General features: G+C 56.9%; 1 protein-coding gene across 1 annotated transcript; it reads right to left on the reverse strand.

The window, feature by feature from the left end:
• Positions 1-4,567: 4,567 nt before the first annotated feature.
• CDC37 (cell division cycle 37, HSP90 cochaperone) lies at positions 4,568-14,588 on the reverse strand. Its single transcript, XM_043586499.1, has 8 exons — positions 14,100-14,588; positions 8,259-8,540; positions 7,801-7,909; positions 7,576-7,691; positions 7,373-7,495; positions 6,645-6,827; positions 6,484-6,555; positions 4,568-5,151 (listed from the first exon to the last, which is right to left on the reverse strand). The coding sequence occupies exons 1-8, from the start codon at positions 14,199-14,201 to the stop codon at positions 4,996-4,998; spliced, it is 1,143 nt and encodes a 380-aa protein (XP_043442434.1). The 5' UTR covers positions 14,202-14,588; the 3' UTR covers positions 4,568-4,995.
• Between the last annotated feature and the right edge of the window lie 1,187 nt (positions 14,589-15,775).

A 15,775-nucleotide genomic window follows, 5' to 3' on the forward strand; every position in this document is an offset into this window, starting at 1 on the left:
CAAACAGCCATTAGGTTGGTCAGTTTTCTGGGAACCCTTCCAAGGAATTGTCACACCCTGTCAGCCACACATGTGAATACAGGAGTCTAGTCAAGTCCCACCAGCGGCCTGAAACTAGACATTCTCTGCTTGTCTTGGGAGGAAACGGAGGAGTTAACGCACATGAAGGCCGGAACCAGAAGGTCTGGGTTCAAATCCCAGCTCAGTCACTGTGGGATCCCGGGCAGACACTCAGACACTGTGTGATCCCGGGCTGACGGGTCCACGGATCCTCCAATTGAAAAGAACACAAAGAGATTCTAATTTAGTTCATCAACTCTTGGCTCTTCCCTGGTCTGCTGGGAGCTCCGGGAGGCCCCTCCCTGCAGACTCAGGGGAATCCCCCTGAAATATTTCAGGCACTCGAAAGGGGGTAGAAATTAAAAACATCAGCTAGGCAAAAGACGGAAACAACCCAGGTGTCCATCAACAGATGAAGGGATACGCAAAATGTAACGTAGCCGTACGATGGAATATTATTGTCATAACAAGGAATGAAGCTTTGACACGTGCTTCGTCCTACAACGTCAACGAGTCTTGAAAACATTATGTGAAGTGCAGGGAGCCAGACGCAAAAGACAAATGATCCCAATTTATACCAGCTCCCTAGAGGAGTCAGAGTCATAGAGAAAGAAAGAAGATGGTAGGAGCCAAGGGCAGGTGGAGGGGGAAGGGGAACACGTGTGTGATGGGGACAGGGTTTCAGTCTGGGAAGAAAAAGGAATTCTGGACACGGGCGGTGGTGATGGTTGCACCGCAGCGTGAATGTACTTAATGCCCGTGAACCACAAGCTTAAAAGTGGTTAAAATGGGAAATTTTACATATGTTTATTTTATCATAATTAATAAAGAAACAAAACGCCCACTCAGGAAAAAAGAAACAGCATAAATATAGTGGAGAATCTCGGCTTTTCACTTGGTGGGTAGGCAGGTAAGGGGCATGGAGGCTGGAGTAACTTGTTCTAGGCTCTGTCCCCAGGCCCCAGGATATTTGTTGCCTTAGAGCAGCTTTTCTGGAGGGCTTCCTTCTGTGGCCACAAGAGAACAAAGTGCTTCATCCAGCTTCCATGTCCCTGGATTCTGGTGGGTTCTACCAATGGGGGAGCCTGGCCGGAGACCAGAAGTAGGAGTCCAAGGAGGGATATGTGTTCCCCTGCTCCCTCCCTGCCTGGTCACAGTTTGGGCAGTGGCTGTGTCTCTGTGACCACAGAGTCTGCAAAGAGCACTTTCTTCATGGCTCCAGATCTCGGTGAGTTCTGCTAATTCTGTTTCCTGCACATACCCTGGAGCCTAGGACGTGGTGCCTCCCTGTGGTGGGCAGAATAAAAGACTTCCAAAGGTGTCCGTGTAGCATCTGAACTAATCCTTGGAATCTGTGAACATGTCAAGCTTCGTTAGGGAGAAGCATCACAAGGGAGCGTTACTAGTCTGCAGGCGGAAATTGAGGATGCTAATCAGTTGACCTTAAGGTAAGGAGATTATCCTGTTGGGTTCAAGGTCATCACAAGGATCCTTAAAAGTGGAAGGGGGAGGCAGAAAAAAAAATCAGAAGGGCACCTGGGTGGCTCAACCAGTTAAGCGGTTGACTCTTGGTTTCGGCTCAGGTCATGACCTCACAGTTCATGAGTTCAAGCCCCGCATTGGGCTCCACGCTGACAGTGTGGAGCCTGCTTGGGAATTCTCTCTCTCTCTCTGCCCCCGCCCCCCCACTTTCAAAATAAATAAGTTTAAAAAAAGAAAAAGAAGTCGGAGTGATGTGATGTGAGAGTCTGACTTATTTTCACTATCTTTGAAGATGGCGTCAGGCACCAAGCCAAGGACTGTGGGCAGCCTCTAGAAACTGGACAGGGCAAGGAAATGGATCCTACCCCGAGTTTTCAGAAGGATCGTAGCTCTGCCAATGTCTTAGTTTTAACCCAGTGACACTCGTGTCAGACTTCTGGGCTGCAGAACTCTAAGATAATAAATTTGTGTTGAAGGTGCTAAGTTTGTGGTTGTTACAGCAGGTGTAGAAAATACATTTGAAGAATGCCTGTGTGGCTCAGTTGGTTGAGCATCTGACTTCAGCTCAGGTCGTGCTCTCACAGTTTGTGAGTTCAAGTCTCATGTCGGGCTCTGTACTGGCAGCTCATAGCCTGGAACCTGCTTCAGATTCCGTGCCTCCCTCTCGCTGTCTGCCCCTGTCCCGCTGGCACTCTGTCTCTCCTAAGTAAACGTTTTTTTTTTTTTTTTTTTTAAATTAGAAAAAAACCCAAAACATTGGATATACATTTGTTGCTTCTCCAATCCCCCTGCCCCGCTCACATCCCTGACATCAACCCCTTGATTGCAATTGTTGTTAAACCCTTTTGAGTTGAATTCTGTCCCCCCCACCCACCCACCCCCAGCTAAGACCCAGCGATCCTGCTTCCAGGAATTTTTCCTACAGGTAGGATGCCCGTACTCATGGGAAGTGGTGCACAAGGGTATTTCTTGCTTGCAAAGATAGAGACTGGGAAAACCCCAGATGTTAATCAAAAAGGGTCAGTGAAACCAACGCTGAGATAGGCGTATCCTGGAGCTTTCTACACAGGATAGAAGGAATGATGAAGTGTTGACAAGAAGGGGAGGTCGGTCTGCAAGTCTGTTGTTCAGTGAAAAAAAAAAAAATGCATTTCCGACTATAGGATATGCTGTTTTGGGTAAAAGGAGAGGGGGTAAGAACAAGTTTCTGAAAAGAAACTCTGGACGTTGTCACAAGAAACCATGGACAGTGGGGGTCCTGTGATTGGGGGAAGGGAACCGCCTGGGTAGATAATGAGCAGATATGGAGCTGTCTCCCTATTTCTTAATATTGCTTGATGCGTTTTAAATCCCGTGTCCTACGAGAGCCAACACTAGGGTGAGGCAGGTGAGGCTTGAAAGCAAAAGAGGGCACCAAAAAGCTCAGTAACCAAGATAAATACTTTAATGCAATATTTTTAAAAAGCACAATGAATGTGAAAAAAAAAAAAAAAAACAACCACCCACGAACAAAATATTGAAATCTTAAGCAAAGAATCAGTAACAGTGCTGAGTTGTATTGGAGCCTGAGGCAGAAGGAAAAGCCAGTAATATGGATTCTACCTTGGAAAGTTTTCACAGTAAACAATGAACTTGCCAATCCTGGATGAATCCTGGACAGGCGAGATTTACCGAGGACCCTAGGATGCCTTCCTCCTGCCCAAGCCCTCTGGATCCCTGGCTGCCGTTCCCACCCTATGAAAAGCTTTAGGTGATGCCACTGGGGTTTGCAGCTCACTATTGCCCCCTGGTGGCAACCAACGTGCACCAACACCACCTAGAGGCTCTTCGCTTTGGTAGAGGTTTACTGACCGCCCACTGCGCGCCAGGACCCCTCCAGGGCACTGTGAGCACCTGAGGACCACGTGACACTGTTTGTGCCCTGGTGGTGCTCACAGCGCAAGGGAGAGGACGACGCGAGGTTGACAAAGCTTGGCACATGGCAAGTGAGGCGAGCCGAGCCGCCTGGCTGGAAGTGAGGGGCAACTCGGGTGGGTCAGGGAGGGCTCCTGGGAATAAGTGGTACTGAGCTCTGGTCTGAGTGACAAGCAGCTGCCGGGAGTGGGGTCTCCTGGAAAGGGGCAGGCAGAGGGATTCACCAGTTGGTTTCATTTTAAACTGATGTCTTTGTTCATCATACTATTCTTGAGGCCCTTTTCTGTGGCCCAAACGTTCCGTTACTTTATAAAGGAGCCCCGTGAGGGCTGCAGGGAAGGGTGTTTGGGTAAAGGGACAGACACACCAAGGCCCGCATTTTGAGCATCTAAGTGCCAGGCGCCATGCTTGCCCTGTGGTATGATGTCATTTTAGTTCTGCCCCAGGAGAAAGGCACTAACATTACTCATTGTGCACAGGAGGGGTACACTGAGGCTAAGGAAGTTGCCAAGGTCACACTGATAAAGAGAAATTTAAAGTGCTCAAGAACCTGCAAGGAGAGAGGGAGAACAGAGGGGAGGACACGAGACCAGGGCAGAGAGAGGACCGGGCAGAAGGTGCACGCCTGTCTGCTGCAGAGAGGGCTTTTGGCTTCTGCTGGGAGGGAAGGATGTACCTTGTTCACGGCCACCCTCCGGCCACGGCCTGTTGGGGTCTGGTGTGGAAGGGGGAGATGGGGAGGAGGCTGGGGCAGGCTGCAGGCCAGAGGTGAGGAGGATCCGGACCAGGGAGGAGGTCACAGAGACCAAGGGCAGTGGTCAGAGATTGAGGATGATGTTCCTGAATGGGTGGCAGCAGGGGGTCTGGAGGACAAGCCACAAAGAGTGGGGGGTGAGGCTGAGAACTCTAACGTAAAGGCATCCTGGGGAAGAATGTTCTAGGCAGTGGAATAGCTTGTGTAAGAAGAGCCTGGAACCAGAATAGAGAGAACCAGAATAGAGATAGCTAGAGGATAAGGCCGGGGGCGACACAGGCCAGGCCTCTGACACTCACTGGGTTCCCCTCCCACCCCAAGAGAAGAGCTGTGTCAACAGCCCTCAAGACGCCCCCCTGAGCATCTGAAATCCTTTATTGGTAGATCATTGCTGTTTACCATATAGAAGACTCGAGAGCGGATGAACAGTGAAAACAGAGCCCATAGTGACTGGAGCAGGCCTCTGGGCTGGGGACCCTCCCCACACCCCACGGACCAGCCTAGCGACCTCCACCCCTCCCTGGACCCTCAGGCCTTTGGCATAATGCTGATGGGTGGGGGGTGGGGGGGTGGCCTGCAGGCAGTGAAGCCCCTTGACTCAAAGCAGAGACTTGGATGAGCACTGAGGTGGGGGCAGTGGGATGGGGGCAGCTCTCTCCCTGACCCGGGCCGGGCGGGAGCAGCGAAAGTGGAGGAAGCCAGGAGCTGGGGAGAGGCATCTATTTTTGTTTTCTGAAAAGGGGCACACGGGGGCCTGCGGGCAGGCAGGCGGCAGCCGGGGCGAGTCACGCGCTGACATCCTTCTTGTCGCCTGGCTTGGGGCCGGCTTCCAGCAAGGGGTCCCCGGGGCCTGCCTCCTCCCCCTCCTTGGCCTCGCTGGACTTGGAGTTGGGGACCCAGAGGCCAGAGTCGATGCAGCGCTGCATGTGGTACTTCGCATCCTGTGGGGAGAGAGGTGGTGAGTGAGGCCGGGCTGCGGCCTTCTAGCGGCCCTGCCCGTGCCCTGCATATCCCTAGACGTTCTTACTGCTTGTTCTAGCCCAGAGCTGGCCCAAGGGACTCTGCGACGACGGAAGTGGCCTGTAATCGGCATCATCCAACACGGCAGCCACCAGCCACATGTGGCTGCCAAAACTTCAGTGGCCAGTGCGGGGGAGGAACAGAACTTTACATTTTTTTTTTTTTTTTTTTAAATTTTTTTTTTTCAACGTTTATTTATTTTTGGGACAGAGAGAGACAGAGCATGAACGGGGGAGGGGCAGAGAGAGAGGGAGACACAGAATCGGAAACAGGCTCCAGGCTCCGAGCCATCAGCCCAGAGCCTGACGCGGGGCTCGAACTCACGGACCGCGAGATCATGACCTGGCTGAAGTCGGACACTCAACCGACTGCGCCACCCAGGCGCCCCCAGAACTTTACATTTTACTTAACTTTAATTCAAATTAAACAACGTACATCCAGAACAAAAGCTACGTTCCGGTAAAATGCATCTACTTATAAAGACAGGCACTGAGCCTGTGAACCAGTTTGAAGACCCCAGGTCTAGAGAGCCATTCTCATGGAAGCTTCTAGTAATCCTGGGCCAGGTCCTGCGACTAGACCCATTTCACAGAGGAGGAACTAGTGTGGCCAACGAGCGAGCCAAGCGGCAGGAATGGGATCAAACCAAGGTCTAGGAAGACACAAAGTCCTGTCTACCAGCACTATTACTGTTCCTAGTAACACCACCAGCCAGGGGCGCCTGACTGTCTCAGTCAGTAGTAGGGCACGCGACTCGTGATCTCTGGGTCACGAGTTCAAGCCCACACTGGGCGTAGACCTTACTTAATAAAACAGCTGACGTTTACCGAGTGTTCAACCATTTTCCGTACTAGCATAGAAACCGTGGTTTGATGGGGTAACCAAGGCTGGGGAGCAGAGCCCCTTTCTTGGGCAAAGGTGGAGTCAGCCTGGTGTGCCCACTATGCTCATACACGGCCCATGGTGACAGTGACACTCAATGGCAGGGGATATGCTGAAAGTTCCGTGTTCGCTGCTGGAGTCACACCAGAGGTGCTCCGCATACGTAAACGAGCGCGTGGCACGAAAGCCTGGCTGCCTCCCGTGCCGGCCACGAGGGGATGCGACCTGCCTTGTTCCTCTGGGAAGCCCAGAGGGGACACTGCTACCGGCAACGTGGGCAGGCAGGGCTGGGGAGGGATGGGCGGGGGACACCTCGCTCTCCCCGGATGCTCAGCTTGGCTGGTGGGCGGGCCCGGGGCGCGGTTACTCACGGTGGGGTCCATCTTGCTGATGGCGTCTTGAAGCATCTGCACATCTTTCACGTCGAAGCATTTCTGCAGTTCCTGTGGGTGCAGATGGGCCGGGGTCAGGAGCCGGGTCCCCGGGGAGTCCCGCCTGCTGCCCACCCGGGGCAGGGGAGCCGGAGCCGCACCTCAGGGAGAGACTCGTAGACCTCCACGGGGTCCAAGCCGCCGGGGCCGAGCCGCTTCCGGCGCTCCTCCTCCTCGTATTCCTTCATGGCCTTCTCGATGCGCAGCTTGGCGCGGCCCCGCACGCGCTCCTTGAAGGCCTCCAGTTCGTCGTTGAAGCCCTCCATGTACTGGCGGTCGGCCGTCTGCACGGTCGGGGCCGGGAGGCACTCACTGGGCCGTGCCCAGGACCCCCCCGCCCCCCGCAGCAGGCCCTCAGACCCTCGGTCAGTCTCCTCCACGGGACAACCTCCAAGCCAGTCCCACCGTCCACATGCTAACGGCCACCGGCCTGCACGCCTCCTGAGCTACAGACCTGTGATGTGACGCTCACCTCCTGCACGTCCCCGAGGGGCTCTGCAGGCACCTCAAGGTCGGCACAGCCAACCCGATCTCTGCATCACCACCACCGGCTGCCCGGGTAGCTCTGTTCCTCCAGGCGCCTGGGTGAGAAACCCCAGGTGCCCTTGGCTCTGTCCCTCCCCCCCGTAGGGACTTCGGGCACGTTCTGTCAGCTCCCCTTTTAGATTCTGTCTGGGGGCCAACCGGTCTGTGGCCCCTGCCCGTCTCTGCCCTCTCCTGATATCGCGGGTTCTGATCCCATGGGCCTGAGTCTGAGGTGGACGCGTGGACTGTGGCCCGCGCCCCGAGGAGGCCCGCGCCCCACCCGACCCGGCTCCTGGGCCGCGACCTTGATCTTGGTGAAGAACTGCCGGAAGCAGGCGCGGGGATCCACCTTCAGGCTCTTAGCCAGCTCCAGGATGAACTGCATGACGATGGTCTGGTGGGCCACCTGCTCCATGAGTGCACATTTCTGCCGAGGGAGAGCAGCGTGTCACCAAGTGGTGGCCTCAGGGCAGGGCTTTTCCCAGTCGCAGGGCAGGCTCCACTCACCTCCTCCACCTCTAGGTCAATGCACCAGATGACCAGGTAGTTGGCGGTCTCCTCGCACACCAGATGGACATTGTCCGACAGGTACTTCTGGCTGTCGTCCCAGCGACGGAGCATGCCTACGAGACACCGTCGGTGAGGCGCTGAAGGGCCCAGGAGGCGGGGGGGCCAGCCCCTGTCGTCCGCACCCCCCACCAGGGGGCCCCCGCCACCCCGCGCCCAACTCACCAAAGTGCTTGATCTGTTTCTCGTACTTCTCCACGAACGTTTTGTGTTTCTGCTCCCTCACTTCCTCCGACTCCTCCTCCGCCTGCTCTGGCTTGGTATTGACCATGCTCTGTGATGGGGCGAGAGGGGGAGTGGGCTGGGGCGAGGCCGCACGGCGCCTCCAGCTCGGCCGGCCGGGCCGAGGCCGCAGCGCCCATCCCATCCACGGCGGAGGTGGTGACGGCGCCATGAGCATCGAGGCGGCGGGAGCGTGGGTGTGGCAGGTGTGGCCTCGCACTAGGGCCTTCGGGCAGATCAGAGGGCGGTACCAGTGGGGTGCTCCATCCGCCCAGCCCCACGCCCTTCCCTCCCCTCCCCGCCCGGGGCCCGCCAGTCCACCCCTCCCTCCACCTGCACAATCCTTGCCCCCCACCTGCCCGCCCGCCACCCAGTGCACCTGCCCGGCCCCGCCCCCGCACCTTGCTGAAGCCGTCCTTGCTGAGCGTGTCCACGTTCCAGGGCATGCTCTTCTCCTTCTTGCGCATCTCCTCCAGCTTCTGCTCCCAGCTCCGCTCCTCCTTGCGCAGCTGCTGAGCCTCAGCCTGCAGCCGCTCGAGCTCCGCCTTGCTGCCCTCGCCCTCCGCCGCCTCCAGCTCCTTCAGCCTCCGCTGGCACTCGGCCACCTTGCGCCTGCACTCGCGGCAGCCCCTCTCCAGCTCCTCCTTCTCCTTCTGGAACTGCTCCATGCGCTCCACCCGGGCCTGTGGGCAGAGGCAGCCCTTCACTCTGGGGACGGGCCTGTCCCCTGACCCCAGCCCCGCCCCGCCCCGGCCAGCAGCATCGGGGATGGCCCCAGGGGGGTGTCCGCACCACCCTCTGCACCACAGACACCCGGCGGCTTCCCTTCCGCCCCACCTGCACACACCTGTGCGAGTCCCCCCACCGCTGAGAACCCTCCCTCCTCGGCATCCGCCGTCACTCGGAGCAAAAGCCCAAGTCCTATCCCCGACCCTGACCCACAAGGCCGTGCACCATCTGCCCTGCCCCCTTCCTCCAGTCACAACGGCTGCCTCCCCTTTCCTTGAACCCACTTCAAACCTCAGGGCATTTGTACCGGCTGCTGGCTCTCTCTCCAGATTTCCCTCCCACCACCGCTTACTCCCTCCCATGCTTACCGGTCTTTTTTTTTTTTTTTTTTAATGTTTATTTATTTTTGAAAGAGACAGTGAGCAGGGGAGGGGCAGAGAGAGAGGGAGACACAGAATCCGAAACAGGCTCCAGGCTCTGAGCTGTCAGCACAGAGCCCGACGTGGGGCTTGAGCCCATGAACCGTGAGATCATGACTGGAGTTGAAGTCGGACGCTTAACTGACTGAGCCACCCAGGCGCCCCCTTATCGTGTTTTAGACACCGTACCCCTCTAAGGGTAATAGCTCCGTGGAGGTGGGGCTCTGCTCACTCTCGTGTCTGCACACACAAGTGCACAGTAAAGGCTCAGGAAACACTCGTTGGGTGAATAAAGTAATGAAATACTGAATGGGGGTCTCAGGCTCCCCCTCTTCCTTGGAGCCGCCCTCAGTGACACTCGGGTGCCCTCCCCTGCTCAGCAACCTCCTCCAGCCATCTCTGCCCCTGACTGAGGCCTGCTCACTGGCCCTGTCTTTCCCTCCTTCTATGCTACCCAGTCCTGATGGCTCTCACTTCCAGACGTGCCTCCAATTTGCTCCACCCCAAGTACGGCTCCTGGACCGCTGCCCAAACCCCTTCAGCTGTCTCTGGGCCAGTACCCCACCCTGAGCGTTAGCTTGGTACCCCCCAGTCTTCCATCCCCCCCACTCCAGCTATTGCTCCCCAGACCTTCTCTTCTGCTGCACCCCAAGCTCAGATAGCACCCTTCCTCATTCCTGCTCTCGCTCAGTTCCTTGTTGGACCCCCTGTAGCATCGCATGGCCCTGTCTGCTCTCCATCCCTGCTCAGCTCCATCATCTCAGTGCCTGCTCAATCCAGAGCTACTGACGGGGCCCCGAAAAGTGCCAGTGCCTTCCATCGCTGGTCCCCCAATCTAGACTCAGAGGCTGCCAGAGGAGTCTTTGAAATACGCGCATCTTGGGGCGCCTGGGTGGCTCAGTCGGTTGAGCGTCCGACTTCAGCTCAGGTCACGATCTCGTGGTCCGTGAGTTCGAGCCCCGTGTCAGGCTCTGGGCTGATGGCTCAGAGCCTGGAGCCTGCTTCCGATTCTGTGTCTCCCTCTCTCTCTGCCCCTCCCCCATTCATGCTCTGTCTCTCTCTGTCTCAAAAATAAATAAATGTTAAAAAAAAAAAAAAATTGAAATACGCGCATCTGTCTTCAGTCCTCCTGGATACCCCAACCTGAACTGTCTGGGTTCAGATGGGAACCCTGACCCTTGCCCCAAGCTGCCCAGATGGCACCAAGGCCCCACAGGGGCCTGGGTCCCACTCTCCTCTCCCAACTCTGGGTCCCAGGCAGATGCTGGCCCTTAAGGTTCCCCAAATGCAACAGCCCTCTCTTGATTCTTAGCCTTGCACATGCTGTTCCTTCCATCTGGATCTCTTTTCCCCTCACTCCACCTACACAGAGCCTTCCGCAAGTGCCCCCACTCTGCATCAGTGAGCCCCAAAGGCCCCTTCGCGATCATCAGAACATAGGATAAGATGCTGGAGGACAGCCGCAGGACCCCAAATGTGGGGTCACACCCCATGGCCACCAAGTAAAGGCTGCATGTCCTTGGGTCAATCCCCTAACTTCTAGGGACCTCAGTTTCCTCATCTGTCAAATGCAGACAACAGCACCCTCACGGGGTTGCACCGGGAGAAGCCAAGATTACAAGTTAGGACAGATGGTCCAGAGCCAGGTTGGATACTCAGCCATGGTGGCTACAGTCCTTACTATCCGAGGGGACACTCCCTCTCTCTGCCTTTCTCTTTGGGGACTGTTCTGGGGCTCAAACAAGAAAAAATGCACTTCAAACATTTAGACGGATTTGCCAGAGCAAATGCCCGATAACTGGGAGTGGTTGTTGCCACAGTCACATCACCCAGCTCCACCACTTACGGGCAACATGACCTTGGCTGAGTCACTTCCACTCTCACAGCCTTCGTATTCCTCGTTGCGAAATGGGCCCTCAAGAGCTATTCCAAGGAAACAGCTTGCGTACTGTTCATACTCAGTAATGAACACACCCCACGGTTATCACCACTGTCGCGGCCGCCGCCACCAGAAAGGTCTGCTAAGTCACTTCTGTGCCTTATTCGAGGCTGTATCTCCAGGTTCTAGCACAAAGCCAGGCACCTGGTGGGTGAGGGTCAGGAAACCGGGCCCTCCTCTAATGCCCCACAGGATCCATACAATCAATCCCAAGCCTCACTTTCACCCCATGTGGTCAAAGGTTGAGGAGGCCCTTGCTTCATGGAGGGGAAAGAGAAAGAAGCCGTGGGCTCCATCACTTCCCCCACCTCCACGATGGGCCTGCGGGGCCCTGGAGGCTTCCCGCTGCCTTGTGAGGAGCTCTCTGGAGTTGGCATTACAGCTGGCCTCAGGTGGTGGCGGGAAACTATCACCCTGCTGGCCTGTGCTGGGCGGCCACCAAGCTCTTCTCGGTGTCCTCTGAGTGGCCGCCAGGGAGGCTGAAGCTAAATAAAGCCATCCCGGAGCTGGCAGGGGCAGCGGGCTGGGCAGGGCAGAAGCCACCGCAGAGAGAAGGGGCCAGCAGGGCTCACCACCCTCCTGCCGTACAGACAGAAAGACCGAGGCTCACAGAATCTCAGTGCCATACAGTTCAATGGAAGGAGCCACGAGGAACCAGTAACGGTAGCTGCATTTGGACAAGGAAGCCAGGGAACTGGGGCCGGGAGACTCCCTTGTCCCCTTCTGGAACCTCTGGAATTTTTCTTTACCATAAACGCGAATTACCTAAATAACAATGATGACAGAGAGCGGTTCAAGTTTACAGACAGCTCATCACACGTCAGATGTTGTCTCAAGGACATTACACACATTAAGTAAGGAAGGGAACCCCAGGGACGACTGGGTGGCACAGTTAAGCGTCCGACTCCTGATTTCAGCTCAGGTTGTCATCTCGTGGTTCATGGGATGGAGCCCCGTGTCAGCCTGCCTGGGATTCTCTGTCCCTTTCTCTCTGCTCCTCCCCCTACCCCTGTGCGTGCTCGCTCGCTCTCTCTCTCTCAAAAAAAAAAAAAAAAAAAATTTAAAAAATACAAACATTAACAAAATAAGGTAACTCCTCATAATGACCCTATTGGGTGGACACGCTTAGTATTCCCAGCCGGGGAAATATAGGCACAAAGACAGAAGACGACTCACTAGAGGTCGTACAGTAAGTCAGTGATTGAGAGGCGAGGATTGGAACTTAGGTGTGCTGGCCCACGCTCTAATCCCCCCTCCCCCTCCCATGTGGGGACTCTCTCTCTCCAAGCCCCGAGCCAAGTACCAGCTGGGCCTAATCTCGTTTCAGTCTTAGGATGGTCTCTAGGGGCAGGGAAAGTAAAGGAGTAAGTGGGAGGGCTGGGATTAGAACCCAAGCTTGCCTGCCACTGAATGGGGCGCTAAAGATCGTTCCCTCCCCTCCCCTGCCCCAACACTCTCCGCTATAGCTACAGGGCCCTCGGCAGGACGGGGAAAAGGTCCTGTGCCCAGAGGGAGGAAGGCATGGCGGGCAGGATTCTGCAGGAGAGGGGGCACCAGGTGGGAGCCTTCCCACCCGGCAGGACCAAACTGTTCTTCACACAGCTGTATAGATTAACCTCTTTATGTGACAGAAATAGGTGTTCCCAAGAATAGTCTTCAGAGCTCTGCGGAGGTCTTAAGCATTTCATAATAAAATGTTACACACGGCAAGTAAAGGAAAGTGCTAGAACTTTCTTCTTACACTCAGTGGCTTGCCTGGCAGGTAAGGCCCAAGAGATTGCTGCTTTAAGGTAAGGGCTGGACACGGGCTTGGGGACCAGATGTAGGGACTAGAGACACTGCAGGATGGGGAAGGGCCCTTCTAGGAGGTTCTGGATAAATGACTGGGAGTTGCTATATGCGAGGGTGGGGTGGGGAATTCCTAAGTGGAAGGTTCTGAGGAATATACACCCTCAGTGTGAGTGTAATATGCACAAGTATGTGGGTGTAGGAGCTCCGATTTGGGGGAGCAAGAGGTTAGAATATTAGGTCTTATGAGACCTGTTCTGTTGGTCTGTGAGCACTGCTGGGCAGGGAGAGGCGGGAGGACACCCAGGTAGGACTCTAGGATCTGGATTGGGGGGCAAATAGATAAAAGAAAGGGCAGTAAATTTGGAATCAGATTGGGAGGGTCCCTCATGAGAGCAGGGGCAATTGGGGTGCCTGACAGCAGCAGACCAAGCTGGGGACAGGAGGGAGGCCAGGTGGGTTTGGATGTTGGACCTAAGTTGGTATAAGGCATTCCTAGGCTACCTACAGGAAGCTGTTGGGGGTGGCTGGTGCCTGGGCTTGCAAAAGCAAGGAGGGGCAGGGGCTCTGGCTGTGCCGGAAGCCCTGCAGGGTAGGGCTTCCTGGACCAGTGGGAAATGGGTTCCACAGTAGGTGAGGCTAGAGTGGCTGGAATTGGAGGCTCCATCAGAGTGGAGCTGGTGGTTCAGTCCGGAGGGAAAACGGGTTCCAAAACTCCAGCCTGGATGGGACCGAAGGCCCTGGTGGAGCACCAGTCTGCATTCTAGGGAAGGGGTCCTGGGTTGGAATCTCAAGCCAGGAACAGAAATCTCAGGGGAGGACAGACAGCCTTGTTCTGTTTGGGGAAGGAGCGGGATCTCTGGATCTGAATGGGAATCTCTGCCAAGAACTAGGGAGGAAGATCGCAGAATAAATTCAAACTATTGAGGACTCTAGTGATTGGAGAGAGACCGATGGTCTATCCGAGATCAGAAGTGCGTCCCCAAATATTACCAGGGTCCGGACTTTGAGGCAGAGGTTTGCGAGTCAGTGGGAGGTCCCAGACGGGATTGGGGGACACCCCCAAAGCTTGTCTTATCAGTTTGTACTCGGAGAAAGGTGCCCTAGGGGTCAACAGGGAGTTCCATACAGAAATCGGAGGGGAGGCCTGGGATCTCAGGTAGGGACTCAGCGCCCTGACAGTTCTGGGGTCTAGAGTTGAATCGAGGAACCCCTAAGCGATATTAAAAGTCAAGACTATGCGTTGGGAACCCCAGGTGGCAATGGCGGGGTCCCTGGCAGTACTAGGGGTCAGAACTCTGGAGCGGAGACCCGGGCCGGGGGAGGGGGGGAGGGGGAAAGGAAGGGGATGGGCGCGCGCGCCTTACCTGGTGCCGCCAGCGGAAGAGACTGGCCGTGTCGATGTTGGGGTGTGTCTCGTCCTCATCGTCAGACACCTCGATGTGGTCCCACACGCTATAGTCCACCATCTTGCCTCAGCGGCTCAGCCCGCACGGGCTCCGGCTCTGACTCTGGCGGCGGCAGCGCTGGAGACTCGGCCTGCGGAGCCCCGCCCCTTCCGCTTCCGCCCGGGCGCGCACGTCCCCGCCCGCGCATGACGTTATATCCCTAGTAACCGCGGTGGCGGCACTGGCGACCCGGCTTACCTTAAAGGGTCCTGCGCACGTGTTCCGGCCCCCGGGAGTCCCCGCAAAGACCCCGCCTCATTGGGCGCGGGTCTCCACTGGGCACCTCCTGGAGGCATACGGACTGGCATTCCGACCTCGATCCCCACCCCTGCCGCTCTCCTGCTGCCCCCCGCTGGGCGTTTGCGGCGGCCGCGAGGGGCGGGGCAGAGAGCGAGTCCCCTTAACCACGCCGCAGTGACGTCAGCCCGAGCCCTCTGCAGGGGCGGGCTTCGGCGGGAAGACCTCTCCCCCTGCCCCTTGAGACGAGGACCACACACAAGGCTGGGGAGAGGTGTCTGATCAGAGCACTTTCCCAGACCGAGGGGTACAGGGCTCTGCCCTGGAAAGGTCTAAGCGGAGGAGGAATACGGTCCTGCCTTTGGGGATGTGGGGGCGACGTGGCCCTGCCTTAGGGGTCCGTGTTTCCCTGACTCGGTCCACAGCCTCCCGCTGGCGTCCCAGCCCTCTGCCATTCCTGAGCTGGGATTCGCACACACACGCCCCCTCTAAAAATCACCCGGATCACCCTAACGGTCTCCGGAGCCTTGTCCGCGGCGTCTCCCCGTGCGACCGCTGGGTGTCGCTAATGTCAAGCCAACGGTCTGTGTGCTCCAGGCCCCGCGCAGCCTGGGGACGGGAAGGGGATCGTGGAGGTGCGGAAGGAGGCTTTCCTCGTGGTGGTACTCTAGAATCGTTCGTAGCCCCTCCCCTTTGGTCTGGGGCCCCCTTCCTCGGCCGGGGCTCTAAAGACTCCATTACTGTGAGCTTGGGCGACCCCAGCTGCACCCTTGCGTACATCCCAACCCTCGTTTTGATACCGGGATAAAAGGCCGTGTTGCAGCCTAAGGCCAAGATTATCTCAGATTAAAGGGCGTTCCGTGGGGGCGGGTGAGATGGGAGGAGCTCCAGCCCCTCGGGTTAGGGGCGCTTTTTCCCAGACTACCCCAAGGGTGTTTGGAGAGAAGGGACTAGAGGAAATGGATTGAAGGTCTCCCGAGGGGGGGGGGGGGATTCCCCTACCCAGGGAATGGGAGGGGCCATCCAGACAAAAGCGCCCGCCCGCTGCCAACCCCTCCCCCTCGAGCATCTTTCAAACCCGCGAGTGGGCGGGCGGGGGCGGGGGAGTCCCCTTCTCCTCCCCCTCCTCTTCCCCCCCCCCCCTCCCCGCCAGCCCGGGCAGTCCAGCACCTCCGCGGCCGTCAAGGCCCGGGCACGCGCGCGCACGGACCCACACCCCAGCGGGTCTCACAGTCGCGCACACACACATACACACACAACAGCAAACAAAGGGTCTGGACACCCCTGTCCCCTCCCGCCCCTCAGGCCGGAGAGGGCCGGGCATCCCCTCCCCAGCCCCACTGCAAGGTAAGCTTCGG

Source organism: Prionailurus bengalensis, chromosome A2 (assembly GCF_016509475.1).
Source record: "Prionailurus bengalensis isolate Pbe53 chromosome A2, Fcat_Pben_1.1_paternal_pri, whole genome shotgun sequence".
NCBI classification, from domain to species: domain Eukaryota; kingdom Metazoa; phylum Chordata; class Mammalia; order Carnivora; family Felidae; genus Prionailurus; species Prionailurus bengalensis.